The sequence below is a fragment of the Rana temporaria genome, chromosome 7 (assembly GCF_905171775.1).
Source record: "Rana temporaria chromosome 7, aRanTem1.1, whole genome shotgun sequence".
In the NCBI taxonomy this organism is placed as follows: Eukaryota; Metazoa; Chordata; class Amphibia; order Anura; family Ranidae; genus Rana; species Rana temporaria.
This window is the reverse complement of record NC_053495.1, coordinates 211164753-211177314: the sequence shown is the minus strand read 5'-3', so window position 1 is coordinate 211177314 and position 12562 is coordinate 211164753. Positions and strand designations below refer to the sequence as shown.

At 44.9% G+C, this 12562-nt stretch overlaps 1 protein-coding gene across 1 annotated transcript in view; it reads left to right on the top strand.

Moving 5' to 3' along the window:
• The window catches only part of ERI3 (ERI1 exoribonuclease family member 3), an 81468-nt gene that overhangs the window by 53690 nt on the left and 15216 nt on the right, over positions 1-12562 (top strand). The window contains exon 3 of the mRNA XM_040360956.1: positions 3180-3296. Coding sequence (XP_040216890.1) covers positions 3180-3296 — 117 coding nt within the window. The remainder of the gene's footprint in view (positions 1-3179; positions 3297-12562) is intronic.

Genomic DNA, 12562 nt, shown 5'->3' with positions numbered 1-12562 from the left:
ATCTTTCTTTCTTTCTTTCTTTCTTTCTTTCTTTCTTTCTTTCTTTCTTTCTTTCTTTCTTTCTTTCTCTCTCTATCTATCTATCTATCTATCTATCTATCTATCTATCTATCTATCTATCTATCTATCTATCTATCTCTATCTTTCTCCCTCTGTCTCGCTCCATCTCTCTCTCTCCATCTCTCTCTCTCTCTCGCTCTCCATCTCTCTTTCTCGCTCCACCTCTCTCTCGCTCCATCTCTCTCTCTCGCTCCATCTCTCTCTCTCTCGCTCCATCTCTCTCTCTCTCGCTCCATCTCTCTCTCTCGCTCCATCTCTCTCTCTCGCTCCATCTCTCTCTCTCTCGCTCCATCTCTCTCTCTCTCTCTCTAGCTCTCTATCTCTCTCTCTCACTCTATCTATCTATCTATCTATCTATCTATCTATCTATCTATCTATCTATCTCTCAATCTCTCTCTCTCAAATTCAAAATCAAATAAGCTTTATTGGCAGGACCAAATACATGTTAGCATTGCCAAGGCAGTTGAGTTTGTAAAGGAAAAGGGGAAGGGGGGTAATATAAAGGGGAATGGACATAAGTCTGTGAAAGTCCTCAGTCTCTCATGTCCCTCTCAGTCTGTGACACGCTGTCACATATTGGGCAGCTCTCTCCACCATTGGCTCCTCTTCTCCCAGTAGAATTTGGAGTTTCCTCTTCTGTAGAGTTGAAGTCCGGGATGAGAGCGGAGAGTCTCTGGAAGTGAGTGTCCCTCACTGATGAGTACTTGGGGCAATGTAGCAGGAAGTGTTCCTCATCCTCCGGGACCCCCTGGTCACATTGTAACAGGAAGTGTTCCTCGTCCTCAGGGACCCCCTGGTCACATCGTAGCAGGAAGTGTTCCTCATCCTCCGGGACCCCCTGGTCACATCGTAGCAGGAAGTGTTCCTCATCCTCCGGGACCCCCTGGTCACATTGTAGCAGGAAGTGTTCCTCGTCCTCAGGGACCCCCTGGTCACATCGTAGCAGGAAGTGTTCCTCATCCTCCGGGACCCCCTGGTCACATTGTAGCAGGAAGTGTTCCTCATCCTCCGGGACCCCCTGGTCACATCGTAGCAGGAAGTGTTCCTCATCCTCCGGGACCCCCTGGTCACATCGTAGCAGGAAGTGTTCCTCGTCCTCAGGGACCCCCTGGTCACATCGTAGCAGGAAGTGTTCCTCATCCTCCGGGACCCCCTGGTCACATCGTAGCAGGAAGTGTTCCTCATCCTCCGGGACCCCCTGGTCACATTGTAGCAGGAAGTGTTCCTCATCCTCCGGGACCCCCTGGTCACAATGTAGCAGGAAGTGTTCCTCGTCCTCCGGGACCCCCTGGTCACATCGTAGCAGGAAGTGTTCCTCATCCTCCGGGACCCCCTGGTCACATCGTAGCAGGAAGTGTTCCTCATCCTCCGGGACCCCCTGGTCACATTGTAGCAGGAAGTGTTCCTCATCCTCCGGGACCCCCTGGTCACATTGTAGCAGGAAGTGTTCCTCATCCTCCGGGATCCCCTGGTCACATTGTAGCAGGAAGTGTTCCTCATCCTCCGGGACCCCCTGGTCACATTGTAGCAGGAAGTGTTCCTCATCCTCCGGGATCCCCTGGTCACATTGTAGCAGGAAGTGTTCCTCATCCTCTGGGACCCCCTGGTCACAATGTAGCAGGAAGTGTTCCTCATCCTCCGGGACCCCCTGGTCACATTGTAGCAGGAAGTGTTCCTCATCCTCCGGGACCCCCTGGTCACATTGTAGCAGGAAGTGTTCCTCGTCCTCCGGGACCCCCTGGTCACAATGTAGCAGGAAGTGTTCCTCGTCCTCCGGGACCCCCTGGTCACAATGTAGCAGGAAGTGTTCCTCATCCTCCGGGACCCCCTGGTCACAATGTAGCAGGAAGTGTTCCTCGTCCTCCGGGACCCCCTGGTCACATTGTAGCAGGAAGTGTTCCTCGTCCTCCGGGACCCCCTGGTCACATTGTAGCAGGAAGTGTTCCTCGTCCTCAGGGACCCCCTGGTCACATCGTAGCAGGAAGTGTTCCTCATCCTCCGGGACCCCCTGGTCACATTGTAGCAGGAAGTGTTCCTCATCCTCCGGGACTCCCTGGTCACATCGTAGCAGGAAGTGTTCCTCATCCTCCGGGACCCCCTGGTCACGTTGTAGCAGGAAGTGTTCCTCATCCTCCGGGACCCCCTGGTCACATCGTAGCAGGAAGTGTTCCTCATCCTCCGGGACCCCCTGGTCACATTGTAGCAGGAAGTGTTCCTCATCCTCCGGGACCCCCTGGTCACATTGCTGGCACAGTCTCCTCTCCCTGGGCTTGTAGGTCTGTCTGTCTTGTAGGTCTCTCTCTCTCTCAGGAGGTTCAAGACGGGAACGTTAGAAAAGATTGTTTTCCACCAATATTAAATTGGTGAATCCAGGTAGAGGACTGCCTACATCCAGTGGGTAGAAGAGGTGGCTGCCCTGGGCTTGGTGGGCTATGCTAATAGGGATGATTGGGGGGAGGGGGGGTGGTGGTGCTAGTAGGGGAAATTTGGAAGGGGGGGGATTAGTGCTAGAAGAAGGGATGGGGCGAGGAATCTGTGCTGGGAGGGGGGATTTGGGAAGGGAGAGGAATTGAGCTGGGAGGCGGAATTTGTACTGGAAGAGGGGCCATTTTTTGGGGGGGGGGGGGGGGGATATTTGGGCTTGCAAAGGGAATTTATGGTGTAGGTGTGAAAATGAGTGCTCAGATTTTTTGGGGAGGGGATTTTTGCTGACACATGATGCTCATACATTTGGGGGGGGGGGTCGACCTTTAGCATCTTTGCCCTGGCTGCTAGATGACCTTGTCCCGGCACTATTTCAGAGCGGTGTCTTTTTTTTCGGGGCAGAATTGCTCGCAATACGGGAAGCATCCTCATGAAAATGCCGAGATTAGAGACCTGTGTTTATTATCTGAAGAGTACCTGTCCCCGGCACCCGTCCCTGTCTTATTATATGAAGAGTACCTGTCCCCGGCACCCGTCCCTGTCTTATTATCTGAAGAGTACCTGTCCCCCGCACCCGTCCCTGTCTTATTATCTGAAGAGTACCTGTCCCCCTGCACCCGTCCCTGTCTTATTATATGAAGAGTACCTGTCCCCCACACCACTAAACATTCCACTTCCTGTGTTTTCTCTTCTAGGAAATCATTGAATTCCCCATTCTGAAGTTAAACGGCAGAACAATGGAGATCGAGTCGACGTTTCACACGTATGTGCAGCCCGTGGTCCACCCCCAGCTCACTCCGTTCTGTACCGAGGTAAGGAGACTGATAATCAATCTGTATCTGGGGACACCTTCACTACCGTGTTGGGGTGTAAAAAAAAAAAAAATTGCATATTTCATCCATCTTGTGTTTTTTTTATTTTTTATTTTTTTTTATCCGCTTGAGGACCGCCTCACTACTAAATACGTTGGCAGAATGGCACGGCCGGGCACAAGGGCGTACATGTACGTCCCCTTTAATATTCCAGCCGTGGGTCCGACCCGGTCCTCTTCTCTGTGACCTTCCCCGCGGAAACAGCGGACCCGATCGCCGCCGGTGTGCCGCGATCGGCTCACAGAGCTGAATAACGGGGAGAGGTGAGTGTAAACAAACATCTCCCTGTGCTTCCTTGTGAGCCTGACACCGATCGTCTGTTCCCTGTCATAGGGAACAGACAATCAGTGACGTCACACGCCCCCTCACAGTAAGAAACACACACTAGGGCACACTTAACCCCTACAGCGCCCCCTCCTGGTTAACCCCTTCACTGCGAGTGTCATTTTTCCCAGTAATCAGTGCATTTGTATAGCACAAAAGTGTCCAATGTGTCCGCCGTAATGTCGCAGTCACGATAGAAATCGCTAATCGCCGCCATTACTAGAAAAAATGTAATTATTTATAAAAATGCAATAAATCTACCCCTATTTTGTAAACGCTATAAATTTTGCGCAAACCAATCGATAAACGCTTATTGGGATTTTTTTTTTTTTTTTACCAAAAATAAGTAGAAGAATACGTATCGGTCTAAACTGAGGAAAAAAATATTTTTTTACATATTTTTTGGGGGATATTTATTATAGCAAAAAGTAAAAAATATTGCTTTTTTTTTTCAAAATTGTCGCTCTATTTTTGTTTATAGCGCAAAAAACAAACAAACAAAAAAAACCGCAGAGGTGATCGAATACCACCAAAAGAAATCTCTATTTGTGGGAAAAAAAAGGACGTTAAGTTTGTTTGGGAGCCACGTCGCACGACCGCGCAATTGTCAGTTAAAGCGACGCAGCGCTGAATCGCAAAAAAGTGGCCCAGTCTTTAAGCTGCATAATGGTTTGGGGCTTAAGTGGTTAAGAGAGTCTTAATAAATAGGTAAAGATATTAGAATAGAATTAATTTTCCTTCTCATCTATTGAGGGACACAGAAAGTCATTACCTGTTATACTGCTGCCTACAGGAGACTAGGCCACCGAAAAAAAAAATGATATCCAGCCCAGGATAACTCTTCAATTTCTGGCACTTTTTGTTTACACGTAAAAATCAGTATTTTTATTTTTTTGGCTAGAAAATTACTTAGGAACCCCCCCCCCCCCCCCAAAAAAAAATCTATATTTGTTTCGAAAGAATAAAATGGCGATCGTTGCAATTTTTTTATGTCACACGTTTTTATTTATTTATTTGCAACAAATTTGCATTTTTTTTGGGGAAAAAAAAATACTTTTAATGCAAAGGAAGACAATATATGCATTTACTATTTGGACTAAAAAAATTTGTTTTTCCAGAAAATTCCCTCTTAAAATTGGGGTGCGCGTTATACAACGATAAATACGGTACCTAATATGTCACGCTTTAAAATTACGCACACTTGTGGAATGAAGACAAACTATGGTACTTAAAAAAAATCTCCATAGGTGGCGCTTTAAACATTTTTACAGGTTACCTGTATAGAGTTACAGAGGGGGTCTAGCGCTAGAATAATTGCAGTTGTATTAACCACTTCAGCCCTGGACCATATTGCTGCCCAAAGACCAGAGCACTTTTTGCGATTCGGCACTGCCTCGCTTTAACTGACAATTGCGCGGTCGTGCGACGTGGCTCCCAAACAAATTGGCGTCCTTTTTTCCCCACAAATAGAGATTTCTTTTGGTGGTATTTGATCACCTCTGCGGTTTTTAGTTTTTGCGCTATAAACAAAAATAGAGCGACAGTTTTGAAAAAAATGCAATATTTTTTACTTTTTGCTATAATAAATATCCCCAAAAATATATAAAAAAAACATTTTTTTCCTCAGTTTCGGCCGATACGTATTCTTCTACATATTTTTCATCAAAAAAATCGCAATAAGCGTTTATTGATTGGTTTGCGCAAAAGTTATAGCGTTTACAAAATAGGGGATAGCTTTATGGAATTTTTATTATTATATTTTTTTTACTAGTAATGGCGGCGATCAGAGATTTTTTTTCGGTACTGCGACATTATGGCGGACACATCGGACAATTTTGACACATTTTTGGGACCATTGGCATTTTTATTGCGATCAGTGCTACAAAAATGCATTGGATTACTACAAAAATGCCACTGGCAGTGAAGGGGTTAACACTAGGGGGCGGGGAAGGGGTTAAGTGTGTTTCCTGGGTGTGTTCTAACTGTAGGGGGGGGTGGCCTCACTATGGGAAATGACAGATCGCTGTTCATACATTATATGAACAGAAGATCAGCATTTCCCCCGCTGACAGGACCGAGAGCTGTGTGTTTACACATACAACTCCCGGTCCCCGCTCTGTAACGAGCGATCGCGTGTGCCCGGCGGCGATCGTGCCCGCCGGGCACGCGCACAGGAGTCGGGGGCGATCGCGGGGCGCGCGCGCCCCTAGTGGCCTGTGCGAGAGCCGACATATAGTGTGCTAGGGAGGGAGGATTATGGTGGAGGGGATTATGGTGGGGGGGTTGTTTTTCAGGGATTGGGTTGGCACCCTTAGTTCCAGTGAAGGGAATTCTTAAGGCGTCAGCATACCAAGACATTTTGGACAATTTCATGCCCCCAACTTGGCGGGAACAGTTTGGGGACGGCCCCTTCCTGTTCCAACAAGGCAAAGTCCATAAAGACATGGATGGACGAGTTTTTTAGGAACTTGACTGGCCTGCACAGAGTCCTGACCTCAACCCAATAGAACACCTTTGGGATGAATTAGAGCGGAGACTGTGAGCCAGACCTTCTCCTCCATCAAATGCTGTTCTGGAAGAAATGGTCAAACATCCCCATAGACACCCTCCTAAACTTTCTTCTGGACGGCCTTCCCAGAAGGGTTGAAGCTCTTGTATCTCCAAAGGGCGGGGCCAACTTAACCACTTGGTTACTGGCCCATAGTCAAAAGTGTTTTTAAAGATGGATATCTCGGTAACGGCAGCAGCTGCTGCTACAACCGAGGTATCCATCTTTAGTGCCAACGGTCATGTAAACGATAACGGCGGTCTCCGCGGCGGATTCGCCGCAAGATCGCCATTATCGGTGGCGGGAGAGGGGGCTCCCGCCGCCCTCCCGCGCCCTCCGCCGCTTACCGGAGCCGTCGGGTAGCGGCGGAGGCGATCGGGTCCGTTCCGGAACCTGTGTGGGGATGCGACTGAGGGAAAAATTGCCCCCACCCGTCCCCATATCTCTGCTGGGCGGAAGTGACGTCAAAACGTCAGTCCCGCCCAGCGTCTTAAAGCAACATTTTTTTTTTCTGTCATTTGAAAAAATGACAGTTTCAATTTTTTTTTTTTTTTTTTGCATTTTAGTCTAATTATGAGACGTGACGTCTTTTTGATCTCATATTTAAGAGGACCTGTCATGCTTTTTTCTATTACAAGGGATGTTTACATTCCTTATAATAGGAATAAAAGTGATCAAATTTTAAAAAAATTTTATTTCAGTGTAAAAAATTATAAAACTAAATAAAAATAAATAAGAAAACAAAAAAAAACATTTTTTTAAAAACGCCCCGTCCCGACGAGCTCGCGCGCAGAAGCGAACGTATACGCGAGTAGCGCCCGCACATGAAAATGGTGTTCAAACGACACCAGTGAGGTATCGCCGCGATCGTTAGAGCGAGAGCAATAATTCTAGCCCTAGTCCTCCTCTGTAACTCAAAAAATGCAACCTGTAGAATTTTTTAAACGTCGCCTATCGAGATTTTTAAGGGTAAAAGTTTGACGCCATGCCACGAGTGGGCGCAATTTTTAAGCGTGACATGTTGGGTACCATTTTACTCGGCGTAACATTATCTTTCACATTATATAAAAAAATTGGGCAACATTTATTGTCTTATTTTTTAATTCAAAAAAGTGTTTTTTTTCCAAAAAAAAGTGCGCTTGTAAGACCGCTGCGCAAATACGGTGTGACACAAAGTATTGCAATGACTGCTATTTTATTCTCTAGGGTGTTAGAAAAAAAAAATATATATATATAATGTTTGGGGGTTTTAAGTAATTTTCCAGCAAAAAAAAAACTGTTTTAGTCTCGTAAACACCGAATCTGAAAAACAGACTCGGTAATCAAGTGGTTAATATTGAACCCTCCGGACTAAGACTGGGATGTCATTAAAGCGCATGTGCGTGTAAAGGCCGGCGTCCCAATACTTTTGACACTATAGTGTATGTATGTGTAAAGGCCGGCGTCCCAATACTTTTGACACTATAGGGTATGTGTAAAGGCCGGTGTCCCAATACTTTTGACACTATAGGGTATGTGTAAAGGCCGGCGTCCCAATACTTTTGACACTATAGGGTATGTGTAAAGGCCGGCGTCCCAATACTTTTGGTCATATGGTGTGCAGTGTCTATGTGAAGGGCTCAGTAGCCTAATATTTGATTATTTCTCGGATGAACCTTTAGTATAATGAGATAAACATTTGTTTGTTGCACGGCCGTGTAGATCAGCGCGGTGTGACACGGAACACGGCCCGCCCGCCGCCGCAGGGAAAGGTCACCTCAGTCTCGGAGTGATTGTCGGGATTATCCGGCTTGTTGTTGGTGAAGAGGAAAAGGTCAGGACACTTGTAGTTACCGGGCGGCTGCTTGTAGCGGCGTGTAAACCCGACCTCACTGGTGGAGAAAGCTTCCGCCGGGGCCAATTTGTAGAAGATGTTTTGTGTTCAGAGATCGGAGTCGTGTCACCGCCGATCTACACAGAACACGCGGGGCGGGGGGGGTCTCCACATCAATGTCTGCTCATCAGAGAACGGCATAACATCTACTGAGGAGAGCGGATCAGTCCTACTGAGAAACATACTATACGGGTCCTACTATATACATATTATACCGGTCCTACTATATACATACTATACTGGTCCTACTATATACATACTATACGGGTCCTACTATATACATATTATACCGGTCCTACTATATACATACTATACTGGTCCTACTATATACATACTATACGGGTCCTACTATATACATACTATACCGGTCCTACTATATACATACTATACCAATCCTACTATATACATACTATACCAATCCTACTATATACATACTATACGGGTCCTACTATATACATACTATACCAATCCTACTATATACATACTATACGGGTCCTACTATATACATACTATACCAATCCTACTATATACATACTATACGGGTCCTACTATATACATACTATACGGGTCCTACTATATACATATTATACCGGTCCTACTATATACATACTATACTGGTCCTACTATATACATACTATACGGGTCCTACTATATACATATTATACCGGTCCTACTATATACATACTATACTGGTCCTACTATATACATACTATACGGGTCCTACTATATACATACTATACCGGTCCTACTATATACATACTATACCAATCCTACTATATACATACTATACCAATCCTACTATATACATACTATACGGGTCCTACTATATACATACTATACCAATCCTACTATATACATACTATACGGGTCCTACTATATACATACTATACCAATCCTACTATATACATACTATACGGGTCCTACTATATACATACTATACCAATCCTACTATATACATACTATACGGGTCCTACTATATACATACTATACGGGTCCTACTATATACATACTATACATACTATACCGGTCCTACTATATACATACTATACGGGTCCTACTATATACATACTATACCAATCCTACTATATACATACTATACCGGTCCTACTATATACATACTACACCAGTCCTACTATATACATACTATACCAATCCTACTATATACATACTATACCGGTCCTACTATATACATACTATACCAATCCTACTATATACATACTATACCGGTCCTACTATATACATACTATACCAATCCTACTATATACATACTATACCGGTCCTACTATATACATACTATACCAATCCTACTATATACATACTATACCAATCCTACTATATACATACTATACCGGTCCTACTATATACATACTACACCAGTCCTACTATATACATACTATACCAATCCTACTATATACATACTATACCGGTCCTACTATATACATACTATACCAATCCTACTATATACATACTATACCGGTCCTACTATATACATACTATACCAATCCTACTATATACATACTATACCAATCCTACTATATACATACTATACGGGTCCTACTATATACATACTATACGGGTCCTACTATATACATACTATACCAATCCTACTATATACATACTATACGGGTCCTACTATATACATACTATACCAATCCTACTATATACATACTATACGGGTCCTACTATATAGGACACAGTGAGACACAGTGAGGCATGCAGATGGACACCCTAGGCTTATACTCGAGTCAATACGTTTTCACAGTTTTTTGTGGTAAAATGAGGTGCCTCGGCTGATACTCGGGCCGGCTTATACTCGGGCCGGCTTATACTCGGGCCGGCTTATACTCGGGCCGGCTTATACTCGGGCCGGCTTATACTCGGGCCGGCTTATACTCGGGTATATACGGAAAAATTACTTGGAACCCCCAAACATTATATATACATTGTAACGGAGAATAAAATGGCGATTGTACAATATTTTATGTCGCACTGTATTTGCCCAGCGGCCTTTCAAATGCATTTTTTTGAGAAGAAATTCACTGCAATGAATAAAAAATAAAAAAGATACAGGAAAGTTCGCCCAATTTGTTTTTGTTTTAATGTGAAAGAAGATGTTACGCCACGAGAATCGCGAGAGAATCGCCATCTTATCTTCTAAGCAAAGAAATTGTGATTCTCATTTTAGCCAGACTCTAGCAGCTCTGTGCATGGCAGCCAATCGGCTTCCAGCTTCAGCTTCCTCAATTAACCACTTAAGCCCCGGACCTTTAGGCAGGTAAAGGACCCGGCCAGTTTTTGCGATTCCGCATTGCGTCGCTTTAACTGACAATTGCGCGGTCGTGCGACGCGTCTCCCAAACAAAATTGGCGTCCTTTTTTCCCCACAAATAGAGCCTTCTTTTGGTGGTATTTAATCACCTCTGCGTTTTTTTTTTGCGCTATAAACAAAAATAGAGCGACAATTTTGGAAAAAATGCAATATTTTTTACTTGTTGCTATAATAAATATCCCCCAAAAATATATAAAAAAAACATTTTTTTCCTCAGTTTAGGCCGATACGTATTCTTCTACATATTTTGGTAAAAAAAATCGCAATAAGCGTTTATCGATTGGTTTGCGCAAAATTTATAGCGTTTACAAAATAGGGGATAGTTTTATTGCATTTTTATAAATTTTTTTTTTTTTACTACTAATGGCGGCGATCAGCGATTATTTTCGTGACTGCGACATTATGGCGGACACTTCGGACAATTTTGACACATTTTTGGACCATTGTCATTTTCACAGCAAAAAATGCTATAAAATTGCACTGATTATTGTGAAAATGACAGTTGCAGTTTGGGAGTTAACCACAAGGGGGCGCTTCAGGGGTTAAGTGTGACCTCATCTGTGTTTCTAACTGTAGGGGGGTGTGGCTGTAGGTGTGACGTCATTGATTGTGTCCCCCTATAAAAGGGAACACACGATCGATACGCCGCCACAGTGAAGCACGGGGAAGCTGTGTTTACATACGGCTCTCCCCGTTCTTCAGCTCCGGGGAGCGATCGCGAGGGGGTGGCTAGAAACGAATAGCCGCGCCCTCATCCCAGATCGCTCCCCGAGGATTTCCGACCTCCGCATGTACTGGGGGGGGGGGGGGGGGGGGTCCCGATCGGACCCCCGACCCGTGGAAAGGCAGGGACGTACAGGTACGCCCATATGCCTGTACATGCCATTCTGTGGACGTACATGTACATGCGACGGTCGTTAAGCGGTTAATGTGAAAGAAGATGTTACGCCGCGAGAATCGCGAGAGAATCGTCATCTTATCTTCCAAGCAAAAAAATTGTGATTCTCATTTTAGCCAGACTCGCGCAGCTCTGTGCATGGCAGCCAATCGGCTTCCAACTTCAGCTTCCTCAATGAATGTTTGCCCAAAAACAACTGGAAGCTGATTGGTTTCTAGGCAGAGCCTGCGCCAGATTTTGCACTCTCCGGTTTTAGTAAATCCCCCCCCCCCAAATGTGTCAAACCCGGACTGTCATTGGTGAGAACTCTAAAGTACAAATGCTAGAGAACGATTTCTGATACATTTTGGAAGCAACGGAAATTTTTATTCCGTTTTCTTTGCAAAAATTCTTCGGTCTTCCTGAGAACTTTTGAGTTTATTTTCGGTAAGCGCGGCGTAAACTCCCAGCATCGGTCACGGGAAGCGGTATCGCTGGAACGGATTTCATTGAGTGTTTGGAAAACGTTGTATCTTTTGTCATCAATGCTTCTTTTCCCTTCAGTGTGGGGCCTTCAAACAGTTAACATGATATACGTGTCACCGCTCCTTCCTGAGCCTCTAGATTGCCAGCTTATGGCATTAGGCCGGCTTAGAGCCCTGATCCCTTCCTCTCTACACTTGGGCCGAATTGCTTTAAGAGGCAGTAAGGGGGCTTTGTGGCAACACCTGCCCGAGTAAGTCCGAGATTTACTGCTTGCATTGTCTGAGAGGACGGCCGGGGCCGCGCTATCTGATGGAACGGGCGCAGGGAGAACGTTTATCCGCTGATAAAACTGCCTCGTAAATCCCTTCCACTGACCATCGTACTAAAATCTGCTGATAGGTGACAGGGGACCTCGGCGGGTGACAACTTCCCCCCTCCTCCCTGCCCGGGAACTTGCACTCTCTTCTGGCTCTTTTCTTCTATACAAGTTCACAACATCCAGATAATTAGAGCGTTTCCAGACCACAGAAGATTTTTCTGTTGGGTTTTTAAGCATTGGAGGAATTTTTTTTCCAAAGCTTGGGAGATTCCTTCAGAATTTTGCTCAGCAAGTATTTTTCCTGAGAATTCTCAGAACACCTGTGAAATGCCCGTATTTATCGGCGTATAACACGCACCTTCATTTTAAGAGGGACGTTTCTGGAAAAAAAATTACATTTTAAATAAAGAATTTTGAAGCAAAATAATGGTCAGGCCCAACAATGCAGCCT